This window comes from Anabas testudineus, chromosome 1 (assembly GCF_900324465.2).
Source record: "Anabas testudineus chromosome 1, fAnaTes1.2, whole genome shotgun sequence".
Classification (NCBI taxonomy): Eukaryota; Metazoa; Chordata; class Actinopteri; order Anabantiformes; family Anabantidae; genus Anabas; species Anabas testudineus.
The window spans coordinates 5806517-5830449 of NC_046610.1; the positions used below are offsets into that span (position 1 = coordinate 5806517).

General features: G+C 40.6%; 1 protein-coding gene across 3 annotated transcripts; it reads right to left on the minus strand.

The window, feature by feature from the left end:
- Window positions 1-852: 852 nt before the first annotated feature.
- On the minus strand, window positions 853-23282 carry LOC113161478 (protein tweety homolog 3-like). Of its 3 annotated transcripts, none has more exons than XM_026359084.1 (15): window positions 22770-23282; window positions 21424-21609; window positions 14245-14435; window positions 10157-10268; window positions 9838-10058; window positions 9422-9517; window positions 9226-9298; window positions 9016-9091; window positions 7618-7673; window positions 7343-7435; window positions 7032-7124; window positions 6796-6932; window positions 4673-4846; window positions 3305-3380; window positions 853-1672 (listed from the first exon to the last, which is right to left on the minus strand). In XM_026359084.1, the coding sequence occupies exons 2-15, from the start codon at window positions 21547-21549 to the stop codon at window positions 1538-1540; spliced, it is 1659 nt and encodes a 552-aa protein (XP_026214869.1). In that variant the 5' UTR covers window positions 21550-21609; window positions 22770-23282; the 3' UTR covers window positions 853-1537. The 3 variants fall into 3 exon arrangements, with proteins under 3 accessions (XP_026214869.1, XP_026214870.1, XP_026214871.1); XM_026359085.1 differs by lacking the exon at window positions 22770-23282 and adding an exon at window positions 22538-22669; XM_026359086.1 differs by lacking the exon at window positions 4673-4846.
- Window positions 23283-23933: the final 651 nt, after the last annotated feature.

Sequence of the window (23933 nt, forward strand, 5' to 3'; positions counted from 1 at the left end):
TCCACCTTGAAGAGAATTTGTGCTTGTGGGTACAAAAAAGGAAAGAAAGAAAAAACAATCGCTATTGGTGACTAGAGGTTCAGCCAAGGTCACCAGTTAACAAAATAAAAGCACAAGAAGAAAAAAACATACTATAGTTGGTCACAGTATTACATCCCAAATGTCAGCTTATGATAAAACATAAAAATTACCCACTGTCTTTAATTTTGAAACACTTTTATGTAACAATATTTATCAGGGACATGATTTTTTTCAGACTGCTGGACACAGTTTCCCTTCACTAATGTTGGAAACCTGTTCTATTTTACAGCTTTTCATATTCCTGATCACATCCCTGAATGAAAACAAAATGTTTAAAATAAAATAAAAAAAGTTTCCGTCCCTCCTCAGTCCTGATCATCCTCTGTGGCCTTGAGTGGTTGACGTAGCACCTAGCAAACATGTAGTTGCAACTATCTGTCCATCGCTTCTCCTCTCAAGTGTCTCTCGTTCCTTTATTTACACTTGGAGGGAAAACGTTTTACATGAGTTTTTATTTTCCCTTTTTGGAGGCAGTAGAAGGGTAGGACAAACCAGGCATTCTTCATTTTATATTAAAGTCTTTTGGCACAGGTTGAGCCATCTCATTTCCTATGTCTCGCACTCCATTTCCCACAATTCAAAGCAGTTCTTCGACAACAGGATTCCAGGCTCATGTTCAAAAATGCAGTATTTTATGTGCTTACTACATGTGCACGTAAGCAAATCTCAGAGAGAGACATTGCCACACTTTTTAAGCTCATGATTCAAGTCTCACACGATAATGTTAAATGCTAAGGAGAAAACGTAGATGTGGTGTTTTTTTTACCTAAACATGGCTTCGTGATTCACTGGCTTATTATTGACACAGATGAGTGTTCAGTTAGACTATCTGTCTACTTGTATGTGTTAATTTCCATGATAAACACGCAGCACGCCACATTACCAGAAAAGATTCAACAGTCTAGTGTTTCATGAAATCAGGGTAAAGCACACATTTACTATTTACATCTCTGTACAGTCTGTGTATGCATGTGTGTGCGCGCTTGTCTGTGTGTGAGCATGTGGTCAGAAAAACTGTACAACTGTCAGGGGTTTGAGTGGTGACAATGATGTGGCCGTGTCCACTGGACGGAGGTGTACAGATCCCAGTGGAGGAGGAGTTATCTGAGTGAAGAGGATGCTGTGGAGACAGAGCCAAGGCGCTTTAGTAGCTGTGAATTGTGGGTAAGTGGGCTGATTTATCACAGCAGTGGTGGAATGAGCAGCTCAGGTTATGTGTCCATAAAGAAGAAGAGAATTTGTGGTCTTCTAGGATGTGCTGTCCTTTACTGGCGTGCTTGTTTGATGAGTCCTGGTTTGCTGTGTTGATTCTTGTGAACCGGTTCTATTGAAATTCTGTGGATCTTACAAACTGGGGTCCTGTTGGTGCTTAAATCACTCTGTTGAGCACTGTGTTGTTTCTTGTTGTTGGCTGTGAGAACTGGATTGTGGCAGTACTAGGGTGCAGTTCTGGTCTCTAGTGGACTGAGGACTGTGGTCGAGCAGCAGGGTGAGGCCGGCTAGCTGGGTCCAGTTGGTCATTAGGAACGGAGCGTCGGTTCTGGTCTGGTCGGTTGGTGGCTAGATACTTTGCTCTCATACTGGAGGTGTACTAAAGAGGTAGAAGACATCAAGGAAAAAGGATAAGAGGGGTTGTAGAGAAAAAGTCAAGAGGTGAAAGAGAGACAAACATGTTGGGATAGGACAGAAGCAGGGGAAGAAAGTGGGATAAGAGCAGGAAACAATGGGAACCAGGAAAGAAAGAGAGAAATTGAGAAAGGGACAAGATAAGAAAGAGAAAGAGGAAAGATGAAAAATATGTGTGGATATTATGATATACCCTCCTTTACAGGAGGATTATAAGAAGCAGTGTAGATATTGTTTCAGAGTTATATAAAGTACAGATATATAGATAGATAGATAAGAGTGACAGCATGTGAGGCAAACACACACAGGCACAGGAGAAACACTATGACCAGTCATTTGGACAGCCGGGGGTGTTTGATTACAACAGTCATTCATCATACAACAGCTGATTAGGTCTGGATGATGTTATTGTAAATTAGAAGATGTGGTTGTTCATTTTTGTCAGTGGGTTGGAGTTAGTGCTCTAGTTCTGATGTAGAGAGTTAGCCTGGCATGAGTTAGTGGTCTCTTGTGAGCAGCTCGCTATTTACAGTTGGAGGTCTGCGGTTTCCACCTCACTGCAGACGGCGGGGGAGCGGTTCTGAACAGGACGGCATCGGGTTGACAGCACTGCCTAAGGGTGATGACTCGTGGCCATTTTGATGGCTGCTACAGTTCAATAGTGGCAGTGGAAAACGTGCTCCTGTGAGTGTTTAATGGTGAAGGGTGAGGGGGCACAGAAACAGAGGACACATACACCTCAACCAGAGAATGCACATAGAGACACACTGTGGGAACAGGGGGAAGGGGGAGCAGGAACGTTATAGATTTGGGCTTCTGTTTACTCAGGGGATGAACTGTCAAAAATTCACTGTAACAGTTCACTGCAGAGTAAAAGGTGTGCAGAAGTAAAAATGCCAAATATGTTGATTACATTTTGTCACTTCATAGTTGTATAGTCCCAAATGTAAATATATTGTCAATACTGCATGGAACAACATCCACAACTACAGGCCCAGCAGCACCTTGTCAAAACCAGAATATTCAAGCAGTTCGTGCCAAATACTTAAAACGGGGTGCGATTCAGACGTGTAACCCTGGCAAACTTACCTTTTGGTACTGAAGAAAGAATCTGAAGTCCAGAACTAAGCAGTAAAATGATGTTGTTTTAGAATATACAAGTGCTCTCACATTTCACTGATGAAACCAACCAGACTTTGTACATCAGAAATAGAGAACAACTTTGTATCTACCATGTAGATGAACAAAAGTTATCAAAAAAGTCGAGCCTCTCTTTTGATGCCGTTTCAGATACTACTATCAACATGCATCTTTTAAAACGTCCAGGTAATCCCAGGCTGCCAAAATGACCTTCAAGAAGGTAATCCATCATCACAGACTAGTTTTAGCACAGAGGACACTTGCAGTGGTGTAGGGATAGGGAACTACCTTCCAATATCCACACTAGCTGCCACCTCAAAAAGGCAGCAAAACCAAACCTGATTACGTTCTAAAGATGCCATATTTGTGGGTTCTGTGGTTTTGAGTATTTACTAGCAGCACTGTGGGTATTGGAAGATAGTGGAGGCAGAGTGTGATCTAGAAAGTGTGCACTTACAGAGGGTGGAGGGGACTCCCTGCCAATCAGGGGGGTGTTCTCACACCGAGGGTTCTGAAAGTTTGCGTTCTGGCTCCTGCATTACAGAATAAGAGGTTACTGCATGTGCTGACCCCGCCACTGATGCTGAGCTGTTTATTTGTGGTCTTCTCATGAATACAACTTAGTGACTCTCTGACAAATGGCCTCAGTAACAATTACAAGTCAGGGATTTAAGTTTGGTGGTACCATAAAGCCAGGGTTCTGCCACAGTTCAACATAGATAATGTTATTTTTTAACTATAACCAATACACAAACATTTAGTCTCACAATAGGACACAGGCTCAGTAAAAAAGGACTTTTGTCAATGAACAAATACAGTTCATTTTTATCCAAATACTGTTTGTGTATGGTAAAATCCTAGATTGTCAACACAGACCACAGTACCTAAAATAGTATTTTTTTATAAACTGTAAAAATATATTTTACCATGTAGCTTACTGTAGACAAAAACATGTCATATTTGCTACTCTTTAATATTAGATGCTCTGTCTCACTTTTGAAAGAGATTTCAAGTCCTCCATACCCTGAGGACAAACAAAAAGTGCTTTTGCATGTTTTGGCTCATTAACTGTAAATGTTATAGTTTATATTGCTGCTGAGCTTTCTTCTAAGGGGTATGTCAAAGTAAGTTATTGAAATGCTTTCCTAGAATCATAAGATTCAGTTTGGCAGCTGACTCCTTATCTCCTTATCTAGTACTGTTAAATATACATTTGTCAATGGCCCAAAACATGAAAAAGATGGTATTCAATGGTCCAAAAAAACTAAAACATAATATAATTACAGAATACAGCTACTATCTATTTATGGATTCACAGTTGCAAGTGTTTGCTGCAAAGCAAACACCATATTGTACTAGATAAGCTCAGAGCTAAAATAGTAAAGGCACACTAAAGGGTGTAATTGCTTATTTTTCTTCTTTAAATTTAGCTGTTTTCAGTGCAAGCAATCACAGTCTTGTGGCAAACTACCACATAGCAAGTGAAATTATTAACTTATGCTATGGCAAGTGCAAATTTACTGCTTTTATCTGTGGACTGAAACAGGCAGGTTGGCTGATATAGCAAGCACCTATTTTCTATTAGCATTAAAGGGAAAGCCAGTGAAGGTTTGTAACTCACTGTGTGTAAATTTTTCTAACAGTGTGTCACAAAGGACATGCGAGCCGTACATAGCAAAATAAGCTATAGCTATTTTACCTTATATCGCAGGCAGTGATTGTTGCTATGCTGCTAGACTGGGTCATATGGGGGCAAGCATCAGCTACCTATGGCAGGCAGTATATGATCCTGCTAGCCTCTAGCTAGCGGTGGGTGCTAACTCACATGTATTCAGTGACGGGGGCATTGCTGACAGTGTGAGCTGTGGCGGGCAGGCTAGCTTCGCTACCGTAGCTGGAGCCACAGCTGTAGAGACTGGGCATGTGAACGCGGTACAGGTTATCGTGCACACCGCCACGTGAGGCACCCGATTCGTCCTCTCCGTCTTCCTCATCCGTCCTTCAATTGGTCAGGGTAAGGGCAGGGCACAAGAGGGCATGATGAATAGGAGGGGAAAAGGTGGAGGGGAGGGAGATCCGAGAGAGACAACAGAGTGTAAACAAGTGGTTGAAGAGGAGGTTAGGAGAGGGGAAGATGTACTATGAGGAGTCCCCTCGTATAAAAGACTGGTTAAGGCCATGCCTCCAGCCCCAAAGCAGCTGAACAAGAAGAAAAGCAACATGGACGGCATTCATCTACAAAACAGGTCCACTACAAGTTCAAAGTAGTCTCTAATGTTATTGCACAGCCTAGAGAGGACTTATGAAGCTGATTTTTGTTTTTGTGTGTGTTTACATGACAGTGAACTGTATGAAGGCGCTAAACTAAAAGTTCTCTAAAGTTCTCTTAATACGGAGAAACATGCAGTCTTTTTCTTCATGCAGTCATCCTATACTGACATACAGGATTCGGCTCTTGGATTTACCATCCATATTAAATTGTACAGCGTCAAATTTCAATAATATTTTAAATAATTCATGCATTTCTGAGTGCTTAATGGAAATTAAAGCAAAAACGTCAGGAAAAAGGAGATAAAACCATTTTCAGACATAAAATGGTCAAAAATGTAAAACGGCCAGCAACGTAACAGAATGAGGCATCAAATAAGGTGCTGATTTGGAAGTTTGATCTCTGGCTACAGAAATGCACTGGCTTGTACAATGCATGGTCAATCATAAAATACAAAAACATGTGCACTTTCATATGTCGATCCTATTAAAACTTTTTTTCTTTGTTGTTTTTTGGTAGCCTTTAGCCCTGTGGACAACCAGCCACATGCTAAAAGGTCACACCAAGCTGGCAATGTTTCAAAGGAAGGGCACTGAATAAAACATATTTTTGAAAGGCCCTGTTAACAGAGACAAAGAAGTAGAGGAGATGTTTCTACCCTGATTGGCCACCCGGTGGAGGTGTTTCACTCATTCAAAATAAAAACTAAGCTGTGCAGCCCATCAAACAAACTCAGCAGTTGCAGCAGTCACAGAAAAAAGTAACCAAGTCACTGAACAGTTATTTTTGTTAAATTCAGGACATTATGTGCTATACTTTAATACCTGCCGGGCCATACACTGGTAATGCTGGTAATTCGAACCCACCAACAAGCATAAAACACCACTATTATGGCACAGCACATACTTGAAAGTGAAAACGCTACTGCATGTATAGTATAGGGCTTGTTGCACTGATTTTTCCACAGAATTTTTTGGCATCTTAAATAGCTATTTGAATGGGTTGTTTATGGGACTATAGATTTTCATTTATAATATTCACCATCATTCGCTGAAGCCCAAAGTATTTCCAAATCAGAACAGGGAGAGAGGAGGAAGGGAAGGAACAGAAGGAGGAAGTGGGGCACAGATAAAAACAAAACAAACAAACAAACAAAAAAAACGTGGTGATACACAATCTAACACAACACTGGTGCTCCAAGTCCACAACAGAAAAAAAAAATGAGAAAGCTGTACAATCATAGAAACAAGCAATCAGCCAGACTGGCAGTGCTACCTGCAAAGAATAAAATAAATATAACCTGCAGAGAAAACTGGATGGATGCAAAGACAAGCAGGAAGACGTACGAAAGGATACAACAGCTCAGGGAACAAATACACCTTAAGGATGACATGCATGGACACCTAATAGACTCTTTGTGGGTCTTTGCATTAACTGAAGTCAGTTGGACAATTGCAGTAACAAGTTAGAGCTAGTAATGAGTTAGCTGTTAGTGCACAAATTAACTCCAGAGATGGATTTAGGAAAGTAAAGGCTTCAGTGTGGCTTGTATGTGAGAGAGAGACTGTGTGTGTGTGTGTGTGTGTGTGTGTGTGTGTGTGTGTATGTGTGTGTGTGTGTGTGTGTGTGTGCGTGCGTGTGTATGTGTGTGTGTCTGTGTGTGTGCGTGTGTGTTTTACCTCTTGCCAGGCCAGGTGTGTGGCACACTGCACACAATGGAAGAGAACATCAGAGCAGTGACAAAAGAGAAGAGAACCAGGTAGATGAGACCCTCAACTCCATCATAGCACAGGCCAGTCAATGCCTGAACATAGTCCTATAAAGACCAAGAGGAAACGAGAGGAGAGGAGACAGATAAGTTGAAAGTCTGGGATTTTAGAACTTCTCATTTCACCTAACTCAACACATGACTCACCATGTGTAGGCTGCGACAGTCGACCAGAGCAGTCAGCTGGTGTAAACCCACCTCAGTGGAATTCAGCACCGACTGGATCTGCTCAAGACTCCCCTGCACAAACAAAGCACATTTATATATACATTTTCAAATATATATATATATATATATCTGTCTTCATGGACATCCGCACACAACAGATAAACGTGCTTGCTAGGACTTTTGTAACTGCCACTTTTATCACGCTCTCACTAAAGTGAATCCAGTTCTGCGCAAATATAAAGAGCTACAGATCACTGCACACACAAGCACACACACACAGACGCACACACCTTGGTGTTGGCATAATCGCGTGTTGCTGATCTCAGTAGCTCTGCCACATCATCCTGCATCTCCACCAATGCTTTGTGACTTCCTGACAGCCTCTACAAACATACAGAGATAGAAGGGACACACACATATAAACACAACTTTTACACACTATTGCTTTGCAGGTTTAAACAGGCAAATAAAATGAAAGAACCAAATGTCTTCTTTTGTAAAACAGCAACTGGGTTGTCTAATCAACACTACAGTTAGTCGACACAACTGAAACGAGTGAGGTTACCTGCTGGAAAGGGTTAATTTGGCCAGAGCTGCACTTCAGGTAATACTGCAGGATATCTGGGAACATACCAATAAATGCATATCAGCTGAAATATACATACATTGTGTATATACAGTTTAATGCAGGCAATGTTGTATACGTCTATGGAAGAGTGATAGACATACTACCAAGGGACAACTGCATTTTGTTTATATGCTACAGAGGCAACATCTGTGCGCTACAGCAGACAGAGCGGAAACAACTGACAGACATAAGAACTCATTAGATGAGTGCAAAGAGGGAAGTGAAAGGGGGGGAGAAGTAAAGAGGGATGTAACAGGATGAAGAGAGAGAACAAATCAGATAATGATGCCTAGTGAAAAAGCAAATATGTGTTCTGAATATAAATATATATATATATATATATTTTTTTTTTGTTTTTTACATCTGGGACAGGCAGGCGAAAGCGTGAGCAGGGAGTGTGCAGGGCTGCTGATGCATTGCAGTCAGCAGAGAGAGAATATGAGCTTTTAGATACCAGAGTGTCAATCAAATACAATAACATTGGATACACACACACATAAACGCACACACTTGTTTCTTAAAATAGAGGCAACATGTCAGGGAGAGATTCAACTGTCAGTGTTGAAAATTGAGTTTATTTTTGCTTATTGTCATGATCCATTTCCTGTTTTGTGCTTTTATTTTGGTCTCCTTCCTGTTCCTCACAGTGTTTTTTTTGTCTTTAGCTTCACTAATCACCCTGATTGCTTTCACCTATGTGTCCTTCCCTGTTCACCTTGTCCTCTGGCAGATTGTTAGTTTTCACACTCCTTTCCAGCTACCCGACCTTGTTTCTGGCCTTGTGTGTGTTTCCTGACCATGTTTTGACGTGGACCTGAGCTTTGCTTCAGTCCTTCTTCTGTCTGTAAGTTTTGCATCATGTTCTTGGACTCTTGTTTCAGTCTCGTGTTTGCCTGGCTTATGGACCCAGGACCCCTCACAGGAATACCTACATACCTTATCAACCTACAGTAGCTGTATATATCGTTATCGATTTCCTACTATTCTTCCCTTTACCATCTAAACAAGTATTGTATTACTGAGAATACTGTGTATAAATAATAAAACACTTTTCTTGTCTTTCACATTTTACATTTAGTCATTTGGCACACACTTTAATCCAAAGCGATTTCCAAAGTACAAGGCAAAGGCAGGGTAAAAAAAACAACAAAACACTATCTAGTTGCCGTATTAAATTACGTGAATTATTAATTTCTTTATTAAAGTAATAAATATGGCAAATAACACGTGCATTTTTCTTATGTATCTTAATATATTTGAATTAAACTCAAAATACTGTTTTATAATACAAAAACCTTAAAAATGACTGATTCCTGTATTTTCTTGTCTGCATACCTTGGTTGATGACGGCATTTTCCTTGGTTACCCTGGTGATGTAAGTATGCGGGGAAACGCAGAAGTCACTGGCTGACTGTAAGAGGGTAAGCACACATGACACATCAGGCTACAGCAATATCCTCGTCAACACACTCGCTCGAGCAGTGGATAGGGATTACATCATTGCAGAGCCAGAGAGCTCGGCCATGTTGCCATGGTTACACTTACAGCAGCGACAGCCAGTTCCAGTCCAAGAGACCCCCAGCTGATTATCAGAGTCAGAACCCCGAGCAGACACACTCTGAGAGACAAACATATTTTTTAAGGGAGGATTTGGTTTACTAACATGAAATGCATAACAAGGTTTTAACAGGATTTGGCTCGTCCAATAGGAGCAAGATTTGCAGAATGATAAGTAACATACCCTATCAGAGTGCCTCTAGAGTTGCGTATCAGGCCGAAGAGCACCAGAAGACAAATCAGCACATCAAACAACAGCAGGCCCAGGTACCCCAACCACCTGTAAATATATACATTATATACACAGTTTAATGCAAACCAACTGAGAGAGTGTTAAGACTTTTGGGACTGAGTTAATTAATTCATCAACCTTCACCGTGGAGGAGGGGTCTTCAAATATCCCAGGGTCACATTCAGATCATTATTAAGTGTTGTTAGGGGATTTAAACTCACAAAAATTTGAATCACGTTTGCCCAAACTTCATGAACTGGGATTTGTACTGTACCAAAGGAATATTTTAAAATTATGGCTGGAGCCAGAAAATGCAAGAACAGTTATCACTGTTTTCAATGCATGAAACACATATTGTTAGTACTGACCTGTAAAAGTCAAAGGTCTCTGTTTTGCTTGCCAAGTCCTCCAGAGAAATGTCAGTGTTGGACCAAAAGGGGACTTCCACCATCAGCTTCACCAGCTCATCCAGCTGGCCCTGCAGCTTTTGGACAATGGAAACGTAGTCTGTCTGGTCCTGGAAGGTGGTCTCTAACTGAACCAAGCTCTCCTCCACTGTCTGGTTCAAGGCTAAGGCGCTGTCAGTGACCTACACACAGATATTAACAACAACAACAGAAAAACTGCCATCAGTAACATTTTCATCATTTTGTTTTTCCTTTTAAAGAGAAACGGTTAATAACTCACCAGTTTCTCCACCCCAGATACAGTGCGGTTGGCATGACGGAGGGAGTATGCCAAACGGCTGGCTCCATCACTAGACTCCCCATTTCCATAAAATCCTACAGCGATGCCAGCGCTGGGAGGCAAAAAAAAACAAAAAACAGAAAGAGCCAAGTGTTAATGCAATGACTAATTCAACCACCGGATGGCATCAAATTTATCAGTATGGATGAATGTTTTTGTTTTCTCTTTTGTTCACAGTCATACGTGTACACAAACAACCAAGCTGCAGCACTGACAACGCAGATCCTCTATTAACCTGCAAAGCGTTGAGCTCTGTGTTTTTTGGTTTGGTGTCTTCATGGGCAAGCGCAGGACTATCAGGAATGATACACACACACACACACACACACACACAGAGACGCACAGGCGACTCTACACAATAATTGGGTCACCAGACCGCACATAATATGATCTTTTTGCAGCTCTGCACCCACATTCACACAAGACACGAGTTACAATATCTGAGGGTCCTGGCCTCAACACCCTTTCTTCTAAACCTGAATAATGTCCAACCATATTCACACCACAGCTAACCCCTCACCCACCCAACACCACCAACCCCACAGAAGTCTTTTTTAGACCCTTTATCTCATCATAACTAACCCTCTTTCATTACATACTTCCCACTATCGTATTTATTTTGGCCCTGTCCCTTCTATTTGTGTTCTGTTTATATACACTGCATATTTGTGTATATATGAACTGTTTTTATTCATGATGTCTTTGTCTACACAGTAGCACTAGACAGATTAGCAGTGGGAAATTTATGGCCATTGTTAAAGCAATTCATTCTAGCCCATTAGATCCTGAGTAGCCCCGTGTTACAGCAGGATTTACACACACTCGCCATTGTGTAGGCATGTGTGTGTTTCAGAGCTTTACGATGGACTTCATGTTAACATGTAGCATAAAAAACAGAGAGAAACAGACTTGACGTAAATATGAATAAAGTCATGGAGACACATCAATGTGCTTTTTATGTTAATCCTCCCTTTTATCTCTCCATTTTCCCACCCATCCCTGCCTCCCACCATTTTATTCCATCCTCCATGTCATCTCAGCTCTAACAGAAAATCATCTCCCTCCACTCATGTTTACTCATCCTCCTCTTCTCTCCTACCACCCATTCTCTCTCCAATTCCCTTCATCAGTCCTCATCTCTGGCTTCCTCTCTTCATAAGTTTTAACCTCCCAGTTTAATACATTCTGCTCCTGTCAAGGGATTTCATGACTTTATTAACCAACAGCTTAGAATATGAGACATAAACAAAGAAGTCAAATAATTGACTACGCTGGATAGCTTAGCTCTGATAAAAGGACACAGAAAAAAACATGCATACATTAATAGGACATATTTTTGCCTTGAAGGAACACAAGTTGTTCTGAATAATGCTACCTCGGGGGGAGAGCTGCTTCAGAATCAGCTTCAGTTCATTTTCGTCTGAGATGACATCATAATACTAAAAATGCTTTCATGTACCAAGTCTACCTAGGAGTAGACTAAAACCACTCAGCTTAGTCATGACATACTAAATGTTGTATTCAGTCAAAACTGGGTTCATGATGAGTTCAAGTCCAAACCAAACTTATTCACCTCAGTCATAAATAAGTCATCTAATTAGAAGTTCAGACAGCTCACATGTCTTAATGTGACATTGCTACTTGAGTACACAATCTGTTCTTCCATTTAAACACCACTACTAACTACTAAATACGGTGATAGAATACAAGATTCAATATTAAAGATGTAAATGATTATTACTTTTAGAGATAAACCAAAGCAATTTAATTAAAAAACATTAAAGCTAATTGTCAAGAATTTTATAAACTCAAACCCCATTTTACTACTTTTGGTTAGCATCTTTCCAACCATAGCCATTCAGTGTATTTACATGTACATTCTTTAATAACCTCTTTAGTAGTAGATTGTTACTGGTGAGTTCTGCATGCCCACCTCAGTACTGAAACTGCCTATTGGCACCACCAGTAACTATGGGTGTCGCTTAATCAACCAGGATGGGAACATTTTAATATCAGAAGAGTGACAGGCATTTCAGCAGTGTGATGTATAGTTTTAACAGAGAAAAAGGGAGCACGGGTAAAGGTTCAAAAGGCAGTATCAACGCACCTTCTAAGTAGAAACCATTGCCACTGAGTACCCAAATCATTTGAGGAGTGATGTATCCACAATGATTTTTAATTTAAGTAATCTGATTAAGTAATTAAGTAATGTCTTTTTATATTAATGTCTGAGGTAACCATTCTGCCTATAAAATGTAAAAAACAAATCAAACAAATTACATCTAAACATGTCTTGTTTGTGGCCTATAATCTAAATCCAAAGATATTCAGTTTATTCTTGAGAAACTGGAAATGACATATTTTACATTTTGTTTAACAATGATCAATTAAATCATCAAAACTGTTGATTAATTTTCTGTTGCTGTTCTAAATCAACTAATACTACAGTACTGTAAAACGCAACAGTAAAGAGCTTAACAGATAAAACAAACAAACTGCTAAACAAACTGACACCTGCACACAAATGCAGGAAGTCCACATGTACTTGGTGTCAAGCCAAAAATAAGACATGATGTCATATCAAATTGTAGACAAAGACACACATGCACACAAAAGCACATACAACCACAACCAAAGACGTGCATGCTAAGATATATATTAAATATTCAAAAAGTAATATTATAGCTAATCATAAAATATTAAAACCTACAAAAACACTCTTCAGCACAGAGTCACACACACATAGCTTTCCCTGACTGTATAATTCATTTCTCGTCTCTGCATCAAATCTGCTTCTGTCTCCATGGCAACCTTTCTAGGCCAGGGAGGGCTGAATGGAGAGAAATAATAAATAACATAGGCCGACTAACAGAGATGAAGAAAAGATGAAAAGATGTACAAAAAGTCAAGAAAAGGGAAGTAGAAAAGTGATGAGAGAGTAAATGAAAGAGGAATACTCTATGTTTGTGTGTGCTTTTTTGTGCCAGGAAGAGCAGAGTCCACAAGAGTCCAAACAGCCCGGTATCTGTGGTCAAAATACATGGCGCTGCTGGGTGTGTGTACACAAACCATTCAGAGTCAGATAAACACAATCAGAGGAGTGTAACCACCTGGCCGTTACAGTTACACCACATGAGCTTTCAGGCTTAAACAAGACTGAATATACTGGTACTGTGTAAAGACATAATGTACACATGGCAAATGCTGAGTGAAAAACTTGTATCTTTAAAACTTTACATAAAGGCCATGTTTTATTCTTGATGGAAATAAAATACATTTTTTAATTAAAAGCTTTTTAATGGCTCTCATCTGTTTATTCATTTCTAATCTCCAAATCTCAGAAGAGCTTTTCATTGTTGTTTCCAAGCTCAGATCATCTTATATCAGTCTTCTTCAATTCTTTCATCACAAGAATTAGTTTATCTGGTTTTATCCACCTTTACAATTCAGTCTTTTTTATAAGCCTTTATTAGGGATGTAATATTCTGAAACCAAGACCAACCTCATGCCACCCTGTTACAGACATCCCACTTCTCCTGGATATTAATAGCAGCTCCTTTATGCCAGGTAATTCAATACACTTTTCCAGAAATCTTATGTTTTTTGTGGTAAGTGGACTTGTCACTTGTCTTTGTGCATGGGCTTAAATTAAGAGTATGAGTTTAAGAGCATTTATATAGTGTATAATAAATAGTGTATAACTGTGACTCGAACCTAGTGCCTGAATTGTACATTTTTTATTGTAATGGTTTATACATATGTAGAGCAAATTGCTGTGGTATACAGATCCAGCAAATCACATCCAATGCAGTTTACCAGAGAAAAGTTACCCTCCACTTTAGCCACAGGGCAGTTCTTTTAACTGGAGAGAATGGTTAAATAATTCAACCCTTACTCATTTAGGAATCCTTAGTAGGACAAATCTTATAACCTGTGGCAGTGGTTGCAAGGCAGAGGTGGTTACACTTTTAAATACACATGACCTTTTTATAACTGTATCTGGGCCCGTTGGGGGGATAACCTCTCACCTGCAGACCAGTGTAGCAATGATGACGCACCAGGCTGTGCAGCAACAGTCAGCACTAGGCTGCTGTGAATGGGAGTGGGAGGAATCGTCACTCTTGCGTCGCCGGCAGCACAGCCAGAACGAGTAGAATAGAAGAAACAGGAGGTCCAGGCCCAGACACAACAATGCCACAGCACCAAGCAGCAAAATAGACTAAAGACAAAAAAGAGAGAGAACAATTAGTGACAACAGGATATGTATGTTACACTGTTTCTGTCAAGTTTTGGGTCTGAATCATTCAACAATCAAATGTTTCATGTTTGAGAGTTGTTCTTATCACAGGAAAGGAGACAATTTAGGAAGTGGGTTAAGAATACAGGAAGCACATTAGCTGATATGAGGAGAAACCAGACCCAGAGGCAGACAAAGCACATGATTTATTTTCTTCCATGTAGTCAAATGCACACAGATACACAACTGTGTTCCTCTCTCCAGCAATGTGAGGCCAGAAAATAGTGGCTGTTAAATGGGGGTGGATACCACGAAGGAAGCATTTGCACACCATCAAACGTGCACACCTCAACAGACTGAGCGGAAGCGAAGCTGTTGGGAAGCCGCGTGTGCTAGAGACCCACCGCGCAGATCACACACCCTCTAATAGCTTGTAAGTGAAAAAGGAAGGGCTGGTGTGGGACGACAGAGAAGGTGTGAAGAAGAAAGAAGATGTGAAAGAAGAAGACTGAACAACAGCGGTGAGGGCTGTTTCAGATATTTGACTGTAACTCATGAAATCTTTTTTCATCACAAATAACTACACTATAAGCTATATACACTAAAGTTTTTCTTTCACTGTAGGGTTGTCTGGAAAAGTCATTGTACTGCAGGATCGCACAGAGACAAAACCTTGTTTCACCAAAACCAAACGCTCCACCTGCTAGACCACTTAAGACAAAGGAATCCCACTACAGTTCTACAGTCAGTAACAGCAACATAATCGAGGGGACTCCTTTATAGGCGATAACACAATCTGACTCCACCTCCAAGATTCACACAGATTTTCTGCCTTCCCAGACTAAAACTGACGATTTTTCTACTGACCTAATTTTTTCCTCACTGCCAGCCAGCAATCTGCTCACCCTGCAGCAATTTTTACCTTTACTGTAAATATGCACATTTGTTGAATCAGTGTACTAAATGTGCCCAGTGCTGTTAATTTTATTAATTAATTAAAAAACATCAGTGATGCAATCTTGGCAAAATAAAGCACGACAATCTTCAAAACATCCAGAAGTGGTCACATTATTATTAGAAAAGGAAAGCAGGGATTTTCTTCTTGTGAGTTATTTGGTATGTTTACTACTTATGGCCTCTTAAAAGGCCTGAAATAATAATAATATTAGAACGATATAAGAGGAAATGAATAAAATAAACTGCTAAACTGAGAGACATAAGCAGCTGTTTACAAATGATGGCAAGCAGACATTGTTTTACTTGAAGGGTCACGAGCCAAAAAGATTGGAAAAAGCCTGTTCTATTGTTCACAAGACAACACGTCTGCATCCATGACAACTGCCGCTAAACAAAAAGAATAGCTGAGGCTGATAGAAATGTCACTACTTTTGCAGATATTGGGTCATAAACCAAAACCCGGGACAAATTACAGTTTTGAACTGATGATGGAGCTGGGGATGCCAATGTTAAAACATATTATCCTAAGAGGTACATGGATGTCTGTACAATTTATGAAAAGCCAACTACATGTATATATAACTGTTATGCAAACAGTGTTTTTTTTATTATTAATTATTTGAAAGATTCTTCCAAACCCTGTAGAATTATTTGTTTGTCTTGGACTTAAGTAACAAGAAGAAATCACTAGTAACACTATAAATCCACATTAGAACCAGCTTGTCTTTGAAGAAACAAATCTCTTTTCACATTAAAAAACAATGCAGCCGTTCAACATAATCAACATTATGTGGGAACTGCAGAAGATGTGTGACATATATAAATTCTTTTTGGCTTCAGCCAATCGAGCCAGGTTAGTGGGTCACTAAACCAGACCACTACAGCAGATAGGACACCGAGCAATAGGATGTGACCTGACCTGTATCTCAACATCTCAACGGAGGAAAGAGGACTAGATCATTAGAGATTTTTGTGTGTTTATATGGCAATTCTATATTTGTAATTACCACATTGTTGCTTTCTCATGGGAAAGAAGCTGGTAAGCTTTTGTGGAGCTACTGGCTTCTTCCCTGGCTAATTTTCTCAAACAGGTTAAATAACATAAGCATCGCATGGGAAGAGAGGATCTTTATGTTAGAGGAAGTGGAGATAAGCTCTGTAGATTACTAGTCTCTGGTAATAACCTCTGTTATTATCTATGGGTTTGGCTAATGCTTGTGACATTGTGCTAGGGTTAAGGCGTATTGTGTTCCACTAATGCACTGTTTGAGCTCTTGTGACTTTAAAATCTATGTTACGGCTTAATACCAAACCGTATAAAGTAAAATCCTTTAAGCTTTGCAGAACGAGAAAGAAACACAACATAATGCTGAATGTTTTTGTGGCATCCATCAAAATTCATTCTGCAGGAGAAGCAATAGGATGGCACAGATGCAGTGATTTCATATAGAGATCAGATCGGGAATTAAACGAGAGTTAGGAGACAAAATATATTATTTCTTATTCCTAATTAAAGTGAGAGGCGAAAAACTGTAAGATAATAAATTTGGCACTTATTGTTATTGTTATAACTGATAATAATAAGCTTCTCAGATTTGAGGATTTAGTTCTGTTTTTTGGTTATTTACAGTTTGACAGTAAACTGCACCCTCTTGTCTTGTATCAATCTACACCAAGCTAATCTCTAAACAGTGTTAAATGAGACACTAGTGGGTCTGTTGCTATAATATACACAATACACATTTCTCCCATCTTAAAGCTAATCTAAAACCATTACTGGTTACTAAAAAAAATATTAAGTTACAATAGAATGTGAGTGGAATGACGCTGCCCTAGACATGCTGTATCTCAATAAATACCAGTTAAATTCTAGTATCTACAGCATAAGCAGTTCATTTTCTGTTTCGCCTAAACATGTTCCTGGCCAAGACAACCATTCATATTAGATTGTAATTACAGTAGATTGGAATGTGCATGGAACAATGGAGTTTAGTTTCTTCATTACTGGTGGAGTTTAAATTTAAAATAATAAGGGAGTGCAGAGTGCAGCAAAAATAATCCAGAATACAGTAGAAGATGCTTCAATCTGAGAACATACAGCTATTGAATATTAGGCATTTTAATTGACAAATTAGTATAATGATTAACTGAATCTAAATGAAACTAAACATTTTAGTACTAGTATTCATGTAATGCAACAACAACTGATCCAGGACTCTTGGTGTCTGGTGCACAAGGTAAACTTTTGAATCACACAGCACGCAGCATTAACTGTGAAACCATCAGATCAGATTAAGCGTGGATCAATTAGCTACTAACAAGCGTGGTCAGCTTGACTGTGCATGTGTGTGTACTTAAAGGTAACTATGTGTGTTATGTGAGTGTTATGTGTGTGTTTCTGTGTGTGTGCGTGCCAGTGTGAGTGTGTGTGCGCATCTACACTACCAAAGATCAGCTTGCAGGCTGGAGGAGGGGCTAAACGTTAAACACCCAGGCACAGTGATCTACTTTCAATCTGTTCAGTTGAGTGTGTGTACGTGCACGCCTGCGAAGTTCTGTGTGTGTCTAAGCTGACAGGATCAATCACTTCCACTTCAGTAAGTTGTCCTTGCACTCTCCCTGCCTGTTATTCTCTAGTCCTCTCACTTTCCTGAGGCACTGACTGACCTCAAGTTCATTTAATATTCACCTGAACTAGAGGTCAAAGAGGAACCAAAACAATAACAGCTACATTTGTATCCAGGCTAAATCATCTGAGTTCATCCTTTAACCATGTGAGTGGATGTAGACAGTATGTCCACGTCAATCTGACTGAATTTTTCAGTTTTATTTCTAGGAGGGAATAACAGCTTTTGCACTGTAGTGCCATTCGAAAATCAAAACAAGAAATAGTACTTCTGCACAAAGAAAGTTGAAATGATTGAGGCAATGGCGCACAGGATTGTTGAGCCCCTCTAATCCAGCAGCTTCCACCACAACAACAGAAAACAACATTCATAATGGACTAGTGTGAACTGTGTAGTATTGTATGGGGTAACTGTTGTGTTACCTGGTGTCATTTGCATATATAAAGGACAGTGGACAGTCATGTGTAACAGCACTGCACTCTGACACAGCACTTCTGCAGATTTATAGATACGCATGTTTCCTGCTATCTTTATATGACTGCAGAGACTTCATGGATTGTTTTTTAAATAATTTATTTTGCACTTGACAAATTTACCAAAGTGCCAGCAAGCTCACAATGCACCAGAAACAAAAAGCCGCTTAAGGCACATTCTCCACCAAAAAAATCAACAATTGTGCTTCTCCTTGTCCTTTCAAGTCAAGTTAGCTTTTATAGTATAGTATTCAAAAACCATACACATAGAAGGTGCATAGCAGAATGAGATTCTGTCTACTGATCCTAAGACAATATAAATAAAACCTATAGAAAACAGTGTCAACTGCTTGCACAGAACTGTGCAAGTAGTATAGTGAAGCAGGTAGTTGCAGTTTTTGATCCAAAATTTTACAATTCATGAAAAAGTACTAAACTTTCTGTGATGCTTGCTGCAATACTACTAGAATTGTCCTGTCACAAAAATAGGGCCCATTAAAAGATTCAAGAGTGGCACCTTTTGTTTGTAATCCACTCTGATCCTAGGTATGATGCTATGAGATAATGTCTTCCACTATACAAATTGCAAAAGAAACTATTTAAAATACCAATTACTGACTTACTTTCCACAGCTGGTAATACGTATGTGTGTCATTACAGGTCACATGTTTCCTCTGTAATGTTCTGCAGCTGTTTAACTGTGGCTGGTAGCTGACTCTGCTATTCTAGTATAAGCAGAATAAGCAGACAAGCACACATGCGAAGACACGCACAAGAAGAGGCACAAAACAGTACTCTAAATCCTTGCAGAACCTCAGGATAAGAGCTCCTATTTCAGCTTTTCAAGAAAAAAAAAAAGACTAAACCAGTTTTCTTGAGAAGTCACAGAGTCAGCATCCCCAATAAATTCAAACTCATCAGAGACCAACGGCTCCAGTGAATGAATGCTAAACAGTCCTCTGCTAACTTTGACATAAGAAAGAACAATAGAGTGAGTGAGAAGCCATTTTTGAACAGCTTCAGAGCTCAACAGCTGAATACAAATGAACCTGTGCCAAATCACATCAGAAAGAAAAAAACCCTGCACAGAATAAGCTCTCTCTATTGTGTGAGAGTGTATGTCATATAATGGTATGGTGACAGACTCAGAGTGCACTGACGGTTACTGTGTAGGATCTTGCTTGTATGTATGTATGTATGTGTATGCGTGTGTGTTTGTGCGTTTCTCAGCTGGATGAGTGGATGCATGAAAGCCTTTGAGACAGATATACTGAGGCAATCTAAAGAAGGGCTTCAGTGAAAGAGTGAAAGAAAGAAAGACAGCATTCTTTCACAACAGACTAGCGCCCTCCCCTACCCACTTGCTAGCCCCCTTCTCTCCCTCTTCACCCCCTTTGCCTATCCCTCTCCAATTCAGACTCCTTATTCTTGTTCTTCTCTCCGTCTGTCCCTCCTTCTTCCTCCCCCCGTCTAGCCAGAATTAATGATTTCACCCTGAATAGAACCCCTATATTCACTCACACACAAAAACACAACCCCTGGGGGAGATCTGTGACCTCACTTTGACAAACAACACTAAGTGCTAAATACGCACTGACACAGAAAGTGAATATACTGTATGTAATGCATATACATACAGCACCAATAATAATAACAACCAAACATACAAATCATGTACAAACATGATCATAATGCTGAATGCTCAGTGACATAGAAACAGTCCCATCTGCTAAAATATGTAGGATGTAATTAGTCTAAAAAGGGGGTCCTTAAAATTCCAGTGGTCACACACATTGACACACACACACACACACACAAAGGCTCTTAGTTAAACATTGAATAGCTCACAGGAAGTGGCTATTTGGCAATTTAGAAGCACCTCCCATGGCTCATCGAGCCTTCTCTCTCTCCTCTAGCCTCCAATCAGTCCCTTTTTATCTTTCTCACTTCTCCTCCTCTTTCCTGGCTTCACTCTCCAGTTCTCATCTCCCTCCATTGTTCACGGCCGTGGGTGCCTTCCCACGCTCTGCTCTTGAACTTGCACGCCCTCCCTCCACTCCCTGTACATGTCAGCAAACTACACTGAGGGGTGACTGCAGCACGTGAAATGTGAGAGTCTAAATAACGTGTCTGTGCTTCATATGGACTGCCAGAACTGTGATTTTTGCTGCAGAGACCTGAAAGTCACCTTGTTTGAGGATTCTAATGAAATGCAGGAAAACTGGGCCAAAGCCCCTCTTTGAGATAGAGCTGCTCTCTAAGGCAATGCTGCAGACTCAGGCAGTATTTGATCAAAGAAAAACTGCAATTAGTTTTATACTTTTAACTGATGCTAATGATTGTTTCTCCTTCTTGATTATTTTTTCAGTAATGAAACATCAGAAAAGATCAAGATCAAGTATACAGAGCCTAAATGGAAATGGAAAATATGTTTTATTTCATTACAATGCAGAGTGGTAAACAATTCTGAGAAGGTGGTAAAAATCATATATCTTTAGTCTAGCTATCAATAACATCTTGTCTTTTTCATTCCTGTCTTCTATTACGCTCACAAGCTCCATTAGCTATCCCAACCAGGTTGGGAACCACCACATTATCAGTTAATTGACTAATAGTTTAAGCCATATATTTCTTCATAGCAATGATAATGTAGATAGGGGGTCACTGCTTTGATCAAGGACACCTCTTTCTTGCAGACCTGCACACACACACAAACTGCACCGATCGATAAAGGGAGGGCGTCCACAACTCTGTGGTTGCAGGACATGCCTCTGTCACTATTTGGCCAATCTGCTGTGAAATTATAGTGTGGGCACGTGGCAGGAGGTGGGATGACACGGTGATGCTGCGTGATGAAGAGGATGATAAATTCTGAGTGGGAGGTAATTATTTCATACATCATACTCGTCTTACCTTCTGGTATTCAGAGTCCTCTGGTCTGAAGTCGCTGCTCACCAGCTGGAATTCCAGGTTGAAATGAGGCAACCGGTGAAGCAGAGTCACCCACCAAGGTTGTGAGTAGTTCACTACTGCAGCCATCCTGATGCAAATACCTGCCGGCTTTCACTTCCCTCTCGAACCCAATTCCTCACACAGACACTGTAAAGACATTTGCAACAGTCTCCAGTTAACGAGCTCAGAAATGGCTTAATGCACAATACAAACTACCTTTCATGGCTTTGGCGGAGGTGGAAAAGAGCTAATATCAATCTTGGTTTTACAAATCATATTAAGCAAGATGAAGGTAATTGTTCTTAATACAGTTTGCTACCTAGCAAAGCTAATGTGATGAGTTATCAGTGACAACAGTCACTTACTGGGGGGGGGGCAAACATATCAAGAAAATCAACAAACCAACATAATGAACACACTCCTTATGCCACTTATGACAGATACAGGTCCACACTGTTTAATTAAGACTATGTCCTCTAAATGTCACATATAGTATTTTGTTAAAATGCACAATTGAAGGGATTTCTCTGTGGACTGTCCTAGTCTATCTGCACACATGTACATGTTAATATGTGTAGTTAATAGGGTTAAACACTGCAATGTCACATCATTAGAATATGATTAATTATGATCCTTTTGTTATTTAATTGCTATTTTCTTTCACAGTTCCCGTTGTGCTGTAGTTAGCTCCCCTCTCTCATATAATGTCTCATACCTGATCATATCAGTGTAATAAAAACATCTCCCCCGTCATTTCCACACGTTTCACACATAAATCCTTACGCTTAAATGCAGTGGACGGAGAATAAACGTCGTGACATCTATTTCTAAACAATCCGATGTGAGCAAATCTCACCCAAACCCTCTGAGGTCGTGGTGTATCTGGACAGACTGTACATGATTTATGACATGAGCTTAGCATGGCTGACAGCTAGCAGCTCCCTCTCATCACCCACTGAACAACTAACCAACCCACGGGCTTCGTGAGACAAACGCGTCGTGCACGGTGAAATGGCCGTTGTATCGAAGCCCACACGAAACCACGGCTGATTGCGCGATGGTAAATGCACCGTACCACAACATGTAGGTCACCCCAGTCGCGGTTCCGTCCCCCCTATCCAAACCAGAAGCCGTGTTCGCCGTTAGGCGGTCAATGGATGCTAGCTACCCCGGGGTTAGCTTAGCCTCGTCCCGCTTTGTCCGTTAAAACTACCGCAGTCTCACCGAGTCGTCAAGGCAACGGGGAGGCGAAGCGACGAGACTTCGCCCCGAGGTCTCCGCGTCGCTGCTGGGGCAAAGCCACCTACCTAGTGACGTCCAAGCGGGTGCAGACTCTCGTTTAGTGCAGTCTTGGGAGTCCAGGCTGGCGAAGATTTCACCTATTGTCTTCCCAGATCCGGTGCTGGATTTGAACACCACAGCCGTGCGCTGCTGCATCAAAGCGGCCGTACCGAGCTAACTGCAACGAGCGAGTCGGCTGCAGTCTCAACCACATTGAAGGTAACGGCAAATAACGGGCACCACCCCGGTCCGCTCACATTTCATTACCCGTTCAGACTACCTTTTTTCCCCGCTACAGATAAACTCGCTGACCCGCAACCCTGTATCTCTCTGTGTTTTATAACGGTGCCGTCGTGTTCGCCGTGCGACCGTCGGCGCTGATCCCGCGATGCCCGTCGCAGCCTCGGTGCGTTCGACGGTGCGGCTCTTCAATTGGATGCTAATGTTGGAGACTGAAGCAAACACGGCATTTAAAAAAAAAAAAAACCTGGAGGACGGGGTATTGCGGCAGCTCCAGCTCCGCAAATGTGTTGGAGCGAGTGTGTGAGTGTGTGTGTGAGCGTGGGGGGGGGGAGAGGGAGACGGAGCCGACGCGCAGAGGGACGCCCCCTGGTGTAGGATCCAGGGTAGTACATGTGAGAGCAGGGACCTTCACTACAGCAGCACTCAGGAGGCCCTGATAAACAGCAGGGATGGAAGGAGTAGACCTACTCACATTATCTACTTAAAAGTAAAAATAGGAACACTACAAGGTAAGAATACCTTGTTATAAGGAAGTAAAAATGCTATTAGATTCAAGTACTAGGAGTAAAAGCACTCATTGTGCATCACTGGACCGTCACTAGTGGATTGTTGTGTTCATCACTTGGGTTGTTGCTGGTGAAGGTGATGTTTGATCGACACCTTACATCCTGTTTAGAATAACTATACACTGGGTAGCTTATTAATTCCTATTTGGAATAAATAATGCCTATTTATAACGAAACTGTATTTTGTTGACCTTTGTGAAAAGGTGGTGAGATATGAAATAAATGAGTGTGTCCCCATGTTTTCTGTGTTTCTCAGTTTTGCTTTTGTAACCACCTCAAAATTGCAGTGTAACATAAGTACAACACTTGAGTAAAGAGACCTGGCTTTTCAGTAAGAACCACATAACCTAACAGGAAGTTTGATTGTAAAAACAGTATTTT

Bases quoted from the DNA above. Each gene is read 5' to 3' on its own strand.
- LOC113161478 (XM_026359084.1), bottom strand. From the start codon at position 21,549: ATGGCTGCAGTAGTGAACTACTCACAACCTTGGTGGGTGACTCTGCTT. The intron at 10,059-10,156 runs GTGAGTTATTAA...ATCTGTGTGTAG, and splicing joins TATCTGGGGTGGAGAAACTG to GTCACTGACAGCGCCTTAGC. The intron at 9,299-9,421 runs GTATGTTACTTA...TTTGTCTCTCAG, and splicing joins TCTAGAGGCACTCTGATAGG to AGTGTGTCTGCTCGGGGTTC.